The following is a 13054-nucleotide window of genomic DNA, read 5'->3' on the forward strand; positions in this document are numbered from 1 at the left end:
GCCAACAGAGAGAAACAGGCGTCTTCAGAAGGCAATAAACCTGGTTGTTTTAGACAACTTTCAGGAAAAGAGGAATCTTCTTAGGACCTGTCTATAATTCATTACTGATTACAAGGACAGACTAGGCTAGCTAACATAGACACAACCAGGTATCCTATGGGCACTTTCATTAGGACAGATGATTTTGTCCATGTATGTTCTTCAGTCGTTTTGACTTCAAAATCCTACTTTACACTCTACTGGCATATTTCTGTGAAATCCCTCTGCTCTCATATGAGTACTTATTATAGGAATTAGAAAGGAAACAAAATGCTTAAAAAGAAAAGTGGCACAGTCCATGAACGTCATAAAAATACCAAAAAACAGAAGAAAAGCCAAATTTTCATGACAAGTTTATGGGCGCTTTCTATAAATAACAAGTATCTTGGTAGCACTTACCACATAAGAGGACTTTTATAAACGTTAGCTCATGACCTTACCAGAGTTATCCACAGTAGGCAAAAGGACTGGTGTTATCTGAGGACATCTGATAACTGAGGAGAGTCAAGGACTCTGACAATGACATACTAACTCAGAGAAAGGATTTGCGTGCATGGATATGCGAGTTGCAGCCTTACTCTCACACCAAACTTACAGAAACTTTAAAATGCCAAGATTCAAATCACTGGCACAGAATCCTGTGCCCCGTGCACTGAGAGTTGTGACACACGATCGACTTACCATGACTTTACAAGCTAGTGCATGTCAGCCGAGACACGACCACACTGGGTCCATGGGTGTGCTGCTAATAGTGTAGAGGGAGGACTCCTAGTCCACTCAGTGGAAGAGGGCTAAGCCAAGGGACATCCAAATGGTTATCATGAGTCAGCTGAACATGGGGTGAGATCCAGCTTGCTCATGAAGGCACTTGTTTGTGTCTACACAGACTTGTCTGCAGGTGAGACAGCCTCCAGAATAGTCAATGGAGAGGTGGCTAATACAGGCACTGAGCTCCTTGGCAGTAGGCATCTGCTTTTGGGCGAGCTGAACCCTTCCAAGGCTCTGCTGACTACACTGGTCTCACTGATGTCAGCAGGACTTTACCCACTTAGCTTACATGTACACACCTAAATGCAGGTGTCTTAGTCCTCTTTCAGCGCCTGCTGGAAGACCTCAGTACACAACCCACGACTGCAGTAAGAGCCTGGATAATCTCCTTCTGCCACATCCATTGACCACTCTGCCCTGGGCTTATTCCTCCTTCAGAGCCAACCTGAGAAGATCTCTGCTGCACTCACTGTCCTACCCCAGTAGACTTCAAAAGATGCAAATGTAGTTAAAAAAAAAATACAACTAGAAGGACCAAATAACATAGGTTTAGGTCTACTCACCTGCCACTTGCTCCGAGCCACAATGAATTTGAGCTGCTTGGTATTAATGAAATGAGCTGCATCGAGGGGGAGATTATGCTGTCAAAAATGAAAATAAAAGTAGAATGAGCAAAAAAAAAATTTGATTAAAAAATCCTGACTTCATATCCTGAGAAGTTTTTAGGATTCCCTCACTCTGGAATTGTTTAATTTAGGGAAGTACTCACTTGTTTCATTATAATAGACCAATCCCACAATCCCCTCATAGCTAAACTGAAGACAACATCAAACAGCTTCTCAGCAATAAAAGCAAACCCTGTCCAATACATATGTGAATTCAGTTCATTTTTTTTAAACTCCTTTCCTTCATTAGAGATTCCAGGCATTTGAATATAAACCACAAATTTTCTCTGCAAAGCCACAGTTTCCTCTCAACACAGACGTATTATATCTGCTCATGTCAGTAGGAATCTTTATCTTTTGAAAGGAAAGACATCCTAACAAGAAAACATCGAGGTGTCTTTTACTTCCGGAGAGCCAGGCCTGAGCTTCTGTGTAGGACAGAGGTAGGAGATCAAGAGAAAAAATAAAACAGGAAATGGTTAACAACCAGGGTGCGTAGCCTTGAGAGCTGCCCCTCCAGAGGTCTCCTCCAACCTCAATTATTTGATGATTCTAATAAAGAAGCAGGACAAACTTACCATGAACCACTTGTGGGACAGACAGTCCAAAGCGCTAGGCCTGGCTCTGGTAAGAGAAAAGATGATCATTTTAGGAGCAAGGCACTTTAAACCACCACGGCAAGATTCTCCTGAGAGTGCCTGCATTGCGTGGACGCATGCACACACACCTACATCTAGGTATGACTTTTTGCTGCTGTTTTGGAACCAAAAAGCCAGACAGAAAGACTCTTTCAATCCAACGTTTTCTTCCCATGAGGTAGAACAACCCTTCTTTTTCAGTCTTGGAAAGGTTTCTTGCGCTGAGGCTCCCTGCCTGGAAGGATCCCATGGCCCCCTTCGCAGAGAGCCTCTTTAAGGGAGTCAAGAGCAGCCCTAGGAGTGAGCTTGACTCCCCAGGTGACCAGAGCAAAAATAGCTTTGGCACCAGGCAAAAAGGATATAAATGAAATTAAAAGGTGAGCGCCTGCATTCCTGCTTTCAAGCCTCCTTCTGCACTTGAAAGTGCTTAACCAATGTGGCTCATATTATTTAATTCCTGCAAAACTCCCTCGACTTCAGGTATTTGCTAATGCTCTCCCCACTTCTCCAAAACATTTCAGAAACTCATCTGCCTGGAGGGGCTTGGGAGTAAGGCGATCACCATACTAGAAGCAGACCTGTTTTGGAAACTACAGGCAAGTGTTTTTCACGTAACGAATAAAGAAGAGCTGGAATCAGGGCATAAAGCAGCTCATCTCACTCAGCTTTTCACTTTTTAAAACCACTGCAGCTCCGCTGAGCTCAGGCCTGGCTGCCGAGACACCGTCTTTGCACCCTGTCCGTAGGAAGCACAAAAAGGCACTTACGCGGGGCGCTGCTGTAGGATCCGTTTTATAAAATCCTTTGCGTCTTCACTCAAGTGAACGAAATCAGGAAGGGTCCATGAAATTTCACCGTTCTGGATATTTAGAAGGGTTCCTCTGTCGTTCTCTCCAGCAAATGGAGACTTGCATGTTAGGCTTATTTATTTAACACCATAAAATAAAAACAGATATAGATTTTAGACTCATATTTGCTGTTCAGCTGACTGAAGCACAAATGCTTACACAGAGCTTTAAAATGCCTGAGAGACTCATGCATGGGACACGCAATGCTGGCGAATGGCGCGTTCACCTCCCAAGCATCTTTCAGCCCAGCATGACAAGGCACTTGACCGAATTATTTATTCCTGTTTTGCACGTAAGGAATTAAGGGCTTGATTTTGCACAGCTACCGGAGGATGGTTGCTCAAATGGGCAAGAAGACTGAAGCCAACCCATGAGAGTGGCCGTGAAGTCTCTAAGCAGAGACAATCACCAAAGTCCTTGCCAAACTGGAAAGAGTAAAGGAAAAAACAACAAGAGAAATTGCCCTCGTCGTGGAAGGACTCCATGCGTCACTCACTCCAATCCCTCATTTGAAGGTGCCGGAGGCTCTGACTGATGCGGGACTAAGGGATATTGAATGAGTCTCTCCAAGCAGGTTTATTTACCTTAAGTATGTGATGACTCCAACAGCCCTGAGGAGAAAGGGAACACTGATGTCAGATGTCAGTCACTGCTTCTCCCTCCTTTGCAAACACACAGCCCCCTTTTCCTGCCACTTGCCCATCTTTCAAAGGAAAATAAATCCCCAAACCTATTGCTTTAACCCCGGCTTTGGTTTTTTTCCCCTTTAGCTGAAATTGCACCTATATAGCATTAAACATTTCACTGTGATCAGAACAGCATTTTTAAAAATTGGTCTCGAGTATTCCTCTGTTTTCAAAGTATACATAGAAGACTTGAAATGTATTTTTGGAGTTTGTTTGGCTTTTTTTTAAAAAAAAAACCCTCTTAGGAACAGCCTCTCTAGTTGGTGCCTCTGCAACAAAGATCACCTTCTCTAAGATGCTCCTTGGCATTAATTAGCTGTCAGAGTTCAATAACGGTTGATCAGAACAGACAGAAGGAGCTTTAAAGAGCCCTGATGGGTCTTGGATTCCCAATGTTCACTTTCAGTTTCCAGTTGTTACTATCACTATTCCATTTATCTATGAAATGATAAATGGAGACTGCTTTATTAATTGCACCAGCTTTATCAGCCTACAGCATAATTCAATCATTAATGCCATTTTTATACCTGTAAGAATGTGGTGTATTGCAAACATTATGGATATGATCAGTAGAAATATTTCTGCACAACAGACTCTCTGTACCACACTACAGTAAATTACCCTAAGGCTGAACGCACCTGCAATGCAATGCAATGCCATATTCCTAAGGAAACATCTGTTTTAACCTGGAGGCTTCAAATTCATGCTATTTAGCACAAAATTTATTTTCAAAGATGCCCATTACCAGATATCAGTCGCTTTTGAGACTGGTGACTGAGAGACGATTTCTGGGGCAACAAACTCTGGAGACCCGTATTTGCTGATCTGAGGCTCATATGGCGTGATCTTCTGAGCAAATCCGAAGTCACAGATCTTGAGGTCTTCCCTTTCAGGATAAACCATGAGGATATTCAGAGGCTATTAAATAAAACAAAAAGGAGGGCAATTGCCCTTGAAAGAGGGCAATCTTTTATGTTGTAAATAAGAATAATTCAAATAAAGAACACACGTTCCCTGACTGAGTGGCTGCTATAAACTAGACGTGCCGCTGCACATTACCTTAATGTCCAAATGAAGGATGTTGTTGTCATGAAGGTACTTGATTCCTTCCAAAATTTGCTTGATGTACAATTTGACCTAAAAATTAAATCAATTATTCAACAATTAATCATTAAACAATTAAATAATTAAAATTAAAGAAGGTTCCTGATTCCAGCCATCTTTCATAAGTGTGAGGAAGCAGAGGTTGAACTAGAAATATTTTTAAAATTGGAATGAACTTCTTACATTAGCCCTTGTAGGTGAAATAAAATGTGAACCAAATATTACCGTGCTGAATGAAGCTGTGCCCAGTGTGCAACCACACTATCCTGCTGGAGCCATTTATATATGAGGAAGCCCTTGCTTAAAAAAATAGAAACATGCTAAAAAGAGATACAGAAATTCCCAGCTTTGATGAACCTTACCTTTAGATTTCAGACTCATCTCTGGCTTGATATGAATCAGGCAAACAGACTTAAAAAGCAAATACATTTTAAAACTGTGTTGTAAACCCATTTTTCTTGACAACGCATAGAGCAAATACAAATAAACCTGAACGAGGTGTGAAGATTCACAGCTCACTTCAACTCTGACATTCCTCTAGCTTTGACATTTTATAGTGTTAACCGACATTTTCCCAGAGTATTTCTGAGAAAAATCCATTTTAGCAGTAACTATGGGAGAGCTGGCCACTAGACCTTGGGCCATGTGAAGCCTTTTGCTCTTTGAGCACACAGGATCTTGAAAAACTTTAGAAACGACCATCTCAGCCCTTGGTTTGGAGACTGCAAAGGACCAGACACAAGTAAAGTCACAAGGGGACAGAGCATTATCAAAAAAAAGCCAAGATACAGGAGCTCCAGCTGACAGAGGGCAAGGAAATGGTAATATTGATAGAACAAGTACAGTCTACGTTAGGCTGGATGCAAGGCTGGTGTTCAAAACCTCTGGCTGTTTCTAGTCACTGCCTGAAGACACTCTACTTAGTAATGAAAGCTGCCGGGGATACATTTTAAATATCGACCCTGTTTTGATAGATTATCACTGGTTCATAAAGATATTCCTGATAGTCAAAATGCAGCGGGAAGCTACTCTTTGCTGAAGGAGAAGCAAGGTGGTACCCACCAATTTGGGACTTTGAAAGGAGAGAGAAAGATTACCTCTGCTTCAGTGACAACACCCTTCTTGAACAAACGGTCGAGGAGCTCTTCGCTGGAGCATCTTGCAGTGGCATTAAGGGAAAATGCAGCTACGGTTAAATTCTCACTTGTGTTTTGCATCCATCTCCACCCAACCGAGACAGTTTGAAGTAAGAGTGAGCAGAATTCACAAGGTATCTCAGGCAGCGCGACACGCACATGATCCCTGAAGGCCTCTATTGCAGAAGTGTCCTCGCAGAAGTGCAATGGCATTGGCCTGCTCTAAACTGGTGCTCCCCACAGGCAGGGCATGGTAGGGATGAGACACGTGCTACAACGTACCTGTTGAGTATGGGCTTTTCCCCGGTGCTCACCCAGACTGGATCTCACTGGGACAGAGCCCTTCACTCCCGGACATTTCAGAAAAGAGCTTTGGTGCTTAACAACTCACTCACACTGTGCACACAAGTGCCCGGACTTTTGCTGGAACATGATACTTCAGTGACCGCTGTGACCATAACGCCTGAGGAGCTCACAGAGCCATGCTATGCTGCAATGTGGAGGAAGACGGGGTGTTTGTTCACCTCAGGCAAAAACTAAATATCGTTATTTGTTCAGTTAGTTACCAGCGAGCTCTGCCCAGTACTTCCCAGCCTCCTCAGAAAAGCAGCACAGAAAAGGATACAACTCCAGGATCAAAATCAGGGTTTTCCGTGTTTCAAACTGATCCAGCAGCCTGGTAATTCTATCATGGGACAGGGGGGCAAGAATATCCCTCTCCTGATGTGCTCGAGCCTTCGTTTTGCTTCGCAGAGGTATGAATTTGGCAGCACAGGACACTCTGTTCCCTTTGTGCACAACTCGTTTCACAAAGCTGAAGCAGCCCCTGTGCAAAATCAAAGGACAAGCCCTGCTCAGGCTTGGTTCAAAGCCCTCTGCGCAGCAGCTGCAGACCTTTCCAGGTCCCAGCCTTTGACGGCTGCCTACTGCTCAGGTCTTAAACTCTCCAACATCACAAGCTGATTTTCCTCTGTGCGAGGTGATATTGCCCTCTCCTGGCTGCCTCCAAAACTAAACAACCAACTTCTACGGAGTGAAAAGCTGTTCCCGCTCATGCAGGCTTGCTGCTGGATCCTTGGGATGGACGTGGGGCTTGTACGTACGTCGCCATGGGGCTGTGACGCTGATATCACCCAAGGGTGCAGCTGTGGGTCCATCACAACCCAGAGACCCACTGGAACACGTTTGGTACCAGCAGATAAGGCAGCCTGCTGGTCACAGGGCTGTCCCCGAGTACAGAAGCTGTCTTGCCAGGCTCTAGCTGCTGTTTATTCCCATTGAGGCTGGAAATCAGAGGAGGGGTCAGATGCTGGCCTCATCTGTGCAGGCCACCAGGTATCTGTTATGGTGGGGAACGGGTGCTGCTGTCCCACCAGGCAAATGCAGGTATTCCAAGGAAGCTGCTGGGTTTTCCCAGTGGCAGTACTTAAGGTCCATGTCTTGGGCACCCTTCCCTGGGTACCCTTTGGGTATTGCTTTGCCTAGATAGCATCAGCACTGTTTCACAAGCTGCTCAGAAAGCTGGGATGGGTCCTCCTTACTTTCAGACTCTTTAGACAGCGACTTGCTCTGTACCGAAGCAGCAGCTCAGACGGGCAGTTAGATATTCCCTGCAAGGACGCTATAAAGCTGGAAAATTATTTACCTTCCGATCTCCTGCTTAACCTCATAGAGGGAATGGAGCTTTCTCCGGGTGGCCACTTTCTTCGCTGCTTGGTCTTTCTTAGCTTTGGCAATGAAAGAAAAGGTAAGGATTAATATTCAGATTACAATGCCTTGCAAATAATGCGCAAAACTATCACAGGACAACTTAAGGCAGGGAAAATTATCAGGGTCCTTCTCTAAGCTTCTGCACACAATTAGATGTAGCTGTTTGATGAAAGAGCCTGCCAACATGGACTTTGGGGCTGTATCTTCATCTGACATACATCAGAAGAGCCATGCTAAAGAGCGGAACACCATCGGAAGTATGGCCCCCCCTTCTGTGGTCCATTGCATCAGTTCATCATCTAGTCTCGAAAAAAACCCAGCTTATTTCTTCATAGATGTAGTTCATTAGACCATTTACCCTCACGGGATCCTACCATGTTGGTAGCATGCAAATGCCAAGCAGGAATACAGGGTTGATACCATACCAGAAAAAGACTGCAACGGAATATATTTTGCAATGGCACTGAAAGCAACTCATGGAGCTGAAAAACTTAAGTTACCTTCATGTACAATAAGCTCTGCTTTGCACAAAACCTCTCCTCCAGCGTTTTTGGCAACACAGGTATAAACACCACCGTCTTCTGAGACAACATTGTCCAGGACTAAGAAATATGTTGTTCCTTCCTTCACTTGATGGAGCCTGTGGCTGTCTGTCAACAAGGAAGTGCCCTGAGGGAAAGAAATGATATTTTGGCACTGAAAATCAAGACAGAAATAGATGTTCCTTCTCTTCAAGGAATGAGATACACCAGCAGGGCTAAAACACAAACCCTTTAAGCATTTAGGCTAGCAAACCTCAATAATAAAACGCTGGCTGACAAAGTCCCCCACGACTAAATGTTTTTCAGCTTCTACGCTATTCATTAGCATTTTTTGTTTAACATCCCATTCATAGGGAAAAAGGCTTGGGAGAGATCACCAGGGCTGGTTTTCCCTTCAGTTCTCCTAGGCAAGAGGCAGTCAGCCCAGGGGAGCCCAAAGAACATCTGCTTAACTCCTGCCTGGTCTCCAGCTTGTGCTGGCTCGTCTGCTGCTTAATATAGTCATATATGATCTGAAAGGAGGGCGTGCATGACACAATTTACACAGCAGATTATGACAATTTGCAGAAGGATCCTATTAGACTGCCTGAGTGGGAAATAAAATTCCAGATGAAATTTAATACAGATAAATGTAAAGTGACGCTACGTTATTTTCCCGTATGAAATGTTGGGCTCACAGCTGATCCTTATTACACTGGAACAAAATTTTGGGCTACAGTAGCTCCGTGGCAACATCAGCTCAGTGCTTGGTGGTAGTCAGAAGTATACCACAGGTTACAAGTTATTAGGGGAGAAATGAAGAATAAGATTGAAAACATCATCTTGTAAATCCTTGGTTTGCCACGGGTGCTTGATGTGGCAATGCACTTTCTGTAATTGCTTCCACGTGAGGACTGATGGAGCAAGCTGGGACTCTTCAGCCTGGAAGGAAGCTCTATGATACAATACGATATTACAGAGCTCTACAAAATCACAAATAGCCTGGAGAGAGTGGGCAGGGATTAACTGCTTCTGGTGGAAGAACTAAGGGCCACCACGTGAAGCTCGTGGCAGATATGCACAGAACAACCAGAAGGACACAACACATTGTAGATGGATCGAACTCTTTGCCAAAGAAGATTGTACTTGCAAGAAGCTTACGTGGCTCCAAGGGGAGTCTACATAAACATGTGGAAGGGAGCTTCACTGTGGGTCAGTAAATAGATAAAATTCAGCTAGTTCAGGATATCTCTGAGCTGAAAATGTCAGAGATTGGGAGAGCATTAAGAGGGTATATCATATATTCTTGCCTTGTGCTATTCTTTCCTAGCTGTCCGTGTGTGTGTGTGTGCGTGTGTGAGGGGGAGGTTCTTGGTTTGTTGTTTGTTTTTTAAGGGTTTTTTTGTATTTTATTTACTTCTCTGAGTAGCTCATCCTTGCACTTTCCAGACGGAAGATAGAAAAAACTGGAATAAAACTTATGTGTACAAAACCAGTTTGTTGGACAGGAGAGTTACAGGCAATCATTACTGAAAAATGCTTGCTCACTTCAGGGGCACATCAGTATTCTGAGGAATAATAAATGATTTCTCTTTCCTTTCCATGGGATACTCAAGGTCATTAGTCACTGGGTTTTTTTACTAACTTGCTATAGAAAAGATACAGTACGTGGAAGTCATGTTGACAAACCGTTCTTGAGCCCATCCCTGACCCCAAAACTACAGTACACATCTTGGTGGGTCTCCGGCAGCCACCGATCCCACTTTCTGCGCATCTTGGTCTCCTAAACCGTCTTGGTTGCCCCTCCCTGCTGAAGGGGCTACAGTGACACTGGAGACAACACAGGTCAAGGTGCATGGTTGCGGTGAACCAGTACAGCTGTTCCTACATCACCCTCTCATGAAAAGGCACTCCTGGGCACAAATTGAAACACAGGAAATTCTGTCTGAACATAAGAAAAAAACACTTTCTTTACTGTGGGGGTGGTTGAACATTGGAAAAGATTGTCCAGAGAAGTTCTGGATTCTCCATCCTTGAAGATATTCAAAACCCAACTGGACAGAGTCCTGGGCAACCTGCTCTAGCTCTTGAGCCGTGGGGTTGGACTAGACGATTTCCAGAGGTTCCTTTGAACCTCAACTATTCTGTGATAACATGAAAGAGAAGGTAGAAAAAATATCTCCAACACCCAACAGGCATTTGCGGGTCCCAGAGACAGCTGAAGCTGATTTGACAATCTCTGTATCACAGTCTATAGACGTGACCCCGAATCAGTGTAAGAGGCATAGGATAAAAGAATAAAAGAAATTCCCCACAAAAATACTGCTCTGTAATCCTTTCTGTGGTCCTTATTCCCTGTCAGGGAAACATCTTCACTTACTTACCTTAAACCACAAAACAGTAGGCTGAGGGTTTCCTTCAATAACTGCCTGAAATTTGGCAGGCTCCCCAGAATTCACCTGCACATCCTCGATTGTCACTTGCATGTAGGGTGCACCTGGTGAGACACAAGGGTTTGCGGCCATCACGATACCATAAATTTATTCATGGTCTGCTGATGAAAGCTGAGTTGCTCAAATGGGATTTCCAGGACTGGCCATTTAGGATGTGACATTGGTTGAATGTCAAATCAAGAGATATCACAGCATCATATATGGGTTTATTTTCACTGGCATTACCTTTAGCCCTCCTGTTTGCTGGCTTATGCGTTATTTTTTGTTTAATAGTTACTGCTCGAGAAATACAAGTACTTCAGAAAACAGACACCGAGAGATATCACCGAAGGAGAAGACAACGGGACAATCATGGGATCAGGGAGAGGAAAACAAGGTTGTTCCTTACTTGTTGGGGTCTTCTCCTCACTCTTATACACACGAGTTCTTTCCGTGGTCTCAATATAAACTTCACTGTGCACATCCCAGACCACATCTCCTTCTCTTCTATACCAGTCTCCTGCCTCCGTGGCTGGTGATGTTCTTTCATGAAGACCAAGAGTAAATATCATTACACAGTCACACACAACTACGGAGATATAGGAATAGACTCTCAAGTTTACCATTATTTACTTAAACTTAATACAAGAAGATTTTGTTTGGGGAATTAATTTCTCCCCAACTTTTTCCATCCTTCTTGCACGACACACAAGTTAACAGGACTCTAAGGATTCCACTAAACCCACAAGAATCACTTTGAGTCACCACCTACTTCCTTAGCTAGAACTTGTTTCTCTTATGACAAAGTCTGCCGTGTTCAGAAATCTGTGTGCAGGATCTGTATTTACCTGGTGATGGGAACTGTGCGTTCCTGAGCCCTTTCCGCTCCAGCAGCCGTCTCTTTGCGGGAAGGACCAGGCCTGGGTTTTGTTGCACTTGGTTCTTCAGTTGGAATTTGGCTTCGTGCTTTGTCTGGCAGCAGAAATAAGGCAAGTTAGACACGTCACTGATGAAGGCACACCTGAAACCAGTCTCCGATCGAGTCCATCTGACTTCAGCCAAGAGCAATCGCTGAAGCTAAGAGGAGGATTTGGCCCTTTTGAGAAGACAACATGCAGCAAAGGGATTGAATAACATCTGAGACGCTGAATGATGGAACACCGGTGACTGGGCAAAACTAACTTTTTTTTGAGGAAACACACACAGGCACAAATAGGAAAGGCAGCCAATAGGGACGCAACAAGAAACATGATAACTGAAAGGAAAATGTCTATTCAATGCATCCATTTTACTAGATAATTTAAGTGTGTTTGACTTCCACCATGTGGATATGATGAAATGCCCAGTGCTCGATGGCAGTTTAGATAGTCTTATTCTTTCATTATTATTTTACCAGATGCATCCTCAAAAATTGGTTTGATCTTCCATTCCAAAAGTAACCAATTGTCCTTTGATATTGACTGTTTGAGCTACCTCCTAGGATAAAGAGCGTCAGCCCCTTTTTCATCTGAGGAGTCAAATGTCAAATTGAGAGACACCATCTTCCCAGCAGGAAAGGTCTTTGGCGGAGCGCTCTGGGAATGTTTAATGATGGCTGGTTTTGGAAAAAAAGCAGCAGCTTTCAGGAACGGCATAGGACAGCTCTCCCAGGACGGAAAACATGGTTATTCACAGCATTACTGGTAGGATCAGAGAGCACAGGTGGATAGGAAACGTACTTGTGCTTTCCTATAGCCAGCACTGTTGAAATATTTGCCTCTTTTTTAATCAAAGTGCGTGATAAAAGGGACAGCTGTCAAGTCTCCAATTTATTAAAATAATTCCCCATGTTAATAACACCTTCAATTGTTTAAAGGACTGAAAAACTATTCCATTTGCTATTCACTGCTCCATCGTTTCTTTAGTTACAGCTAAGTAAATAATCTGTCCTATTTGGCATCTGCTTCTGATGATTTTTGAGTCATCCTGCTTTACCAGAGGTTATTTTCATGGATAATTTTCCCCTAAAAAGGAGAAGAGGCTTTAAAGCCCATTCATTTCTCATGTTGGATTTTGGGGTCTGATTCCATGAAATCCATCTTTTCTTGTTAAGTTTTAGACAAAAAGATCCCATTTTTTTAAACAGCATCTGGAGTCTGCAGGCTGAAGGCTGCTTGACAGTGTCCTTTTTAGGTCACACTGGTTTAAGGACAGTTATTCTGACTTGACACAGCGACCACTCAGACAAGTTGTTATGGCAGCAAGCATAAGGAGAAGCAGAAGAAGGACTGCAGCCCACTCATATTTTTAAAAACAACGCACGCATGAAAGCCAGATTCTCCTAGCAAGACGTAATCACGCACAGCATTGGTTTTAATCACAGGGCAACTGCTGAGTAATCTATTAAGTCTCCAGTGCCAGTGAAACGCAAGTGAAGTTGTCATGCCCAAGATCCTAGAAAATCCACAGCAGCCGGTAAGGGGGTGTTAAAGAAATTTCCAGCTTGCTAATGGCAAAGAGTTAAAAAA

At 43.6% G+C, this 13054-nt stretch overlaps 1 protein-coding gene across 1 annotated transcript in view; it reads right to left on the reverse strand.

Moving 5' to 3' along the window:
• LOC136991346 (obscurin-like) overlaps positions 1-13054 on the reverse strand; it is a 153138-nt gene that overhangs the window by 14378 nt on the left and 125706 nt on the right. The window contains exons 83-95 of the mRNA XM_067292213.1: positions 11396-11519; positions 10957-11090; positions 10500-10612; positions 8095-8263; positions 7530-7611; positions 6510-6710; positions 5846-5906; positions 4704-4781; positions 4390-4562; positions 3543-3569; positions 2878-3030; positions 2051-2096; positions 1371-1448 (exon numbers count right to left, since the gene is read on the reverse strand). Of these exons, the coding sequence (XP_067148314.1) occupies positions 1371-1448; positions 2051-2096; positions 2878-3030; positions 3543-3569; positions 4390-4562; positions 4704-4781; positions 5846-5906; positions 6510-6710; positions 7530-7611; positions 8095-8263; positions 10500-10612; positions 10957-11090; positions 11396-11519 (1439 nt within the window). The remainder of the gene's footprint in view (positions 1-1370; positions 1449-2050; positions 2097-2877; positions 3031-3542; positions 3570-4389; positions 4563-4703; positions 4782-5845; positions 5907-6509; positions 6711-7529; positions 7612-8094; positions 8264-10499; positions 10613-10956; positions 11091-11395; positions 11520-13054) is intronic.

Source organism: Apteryx mantelli, chromosome 2 (genome assembly GCF_036417845.1).
Source record: "Apteryx mantelli isolate bAptMan1 chromosome 2, bAptMan1.hap1, whole genome shotgun sequence".
Lineage (NCBI taxonomy): Eukaryota > Metazoa > Chordata > Aves > Apterygiformes > Apterygidae > Apteryx > Apteryx mantelli.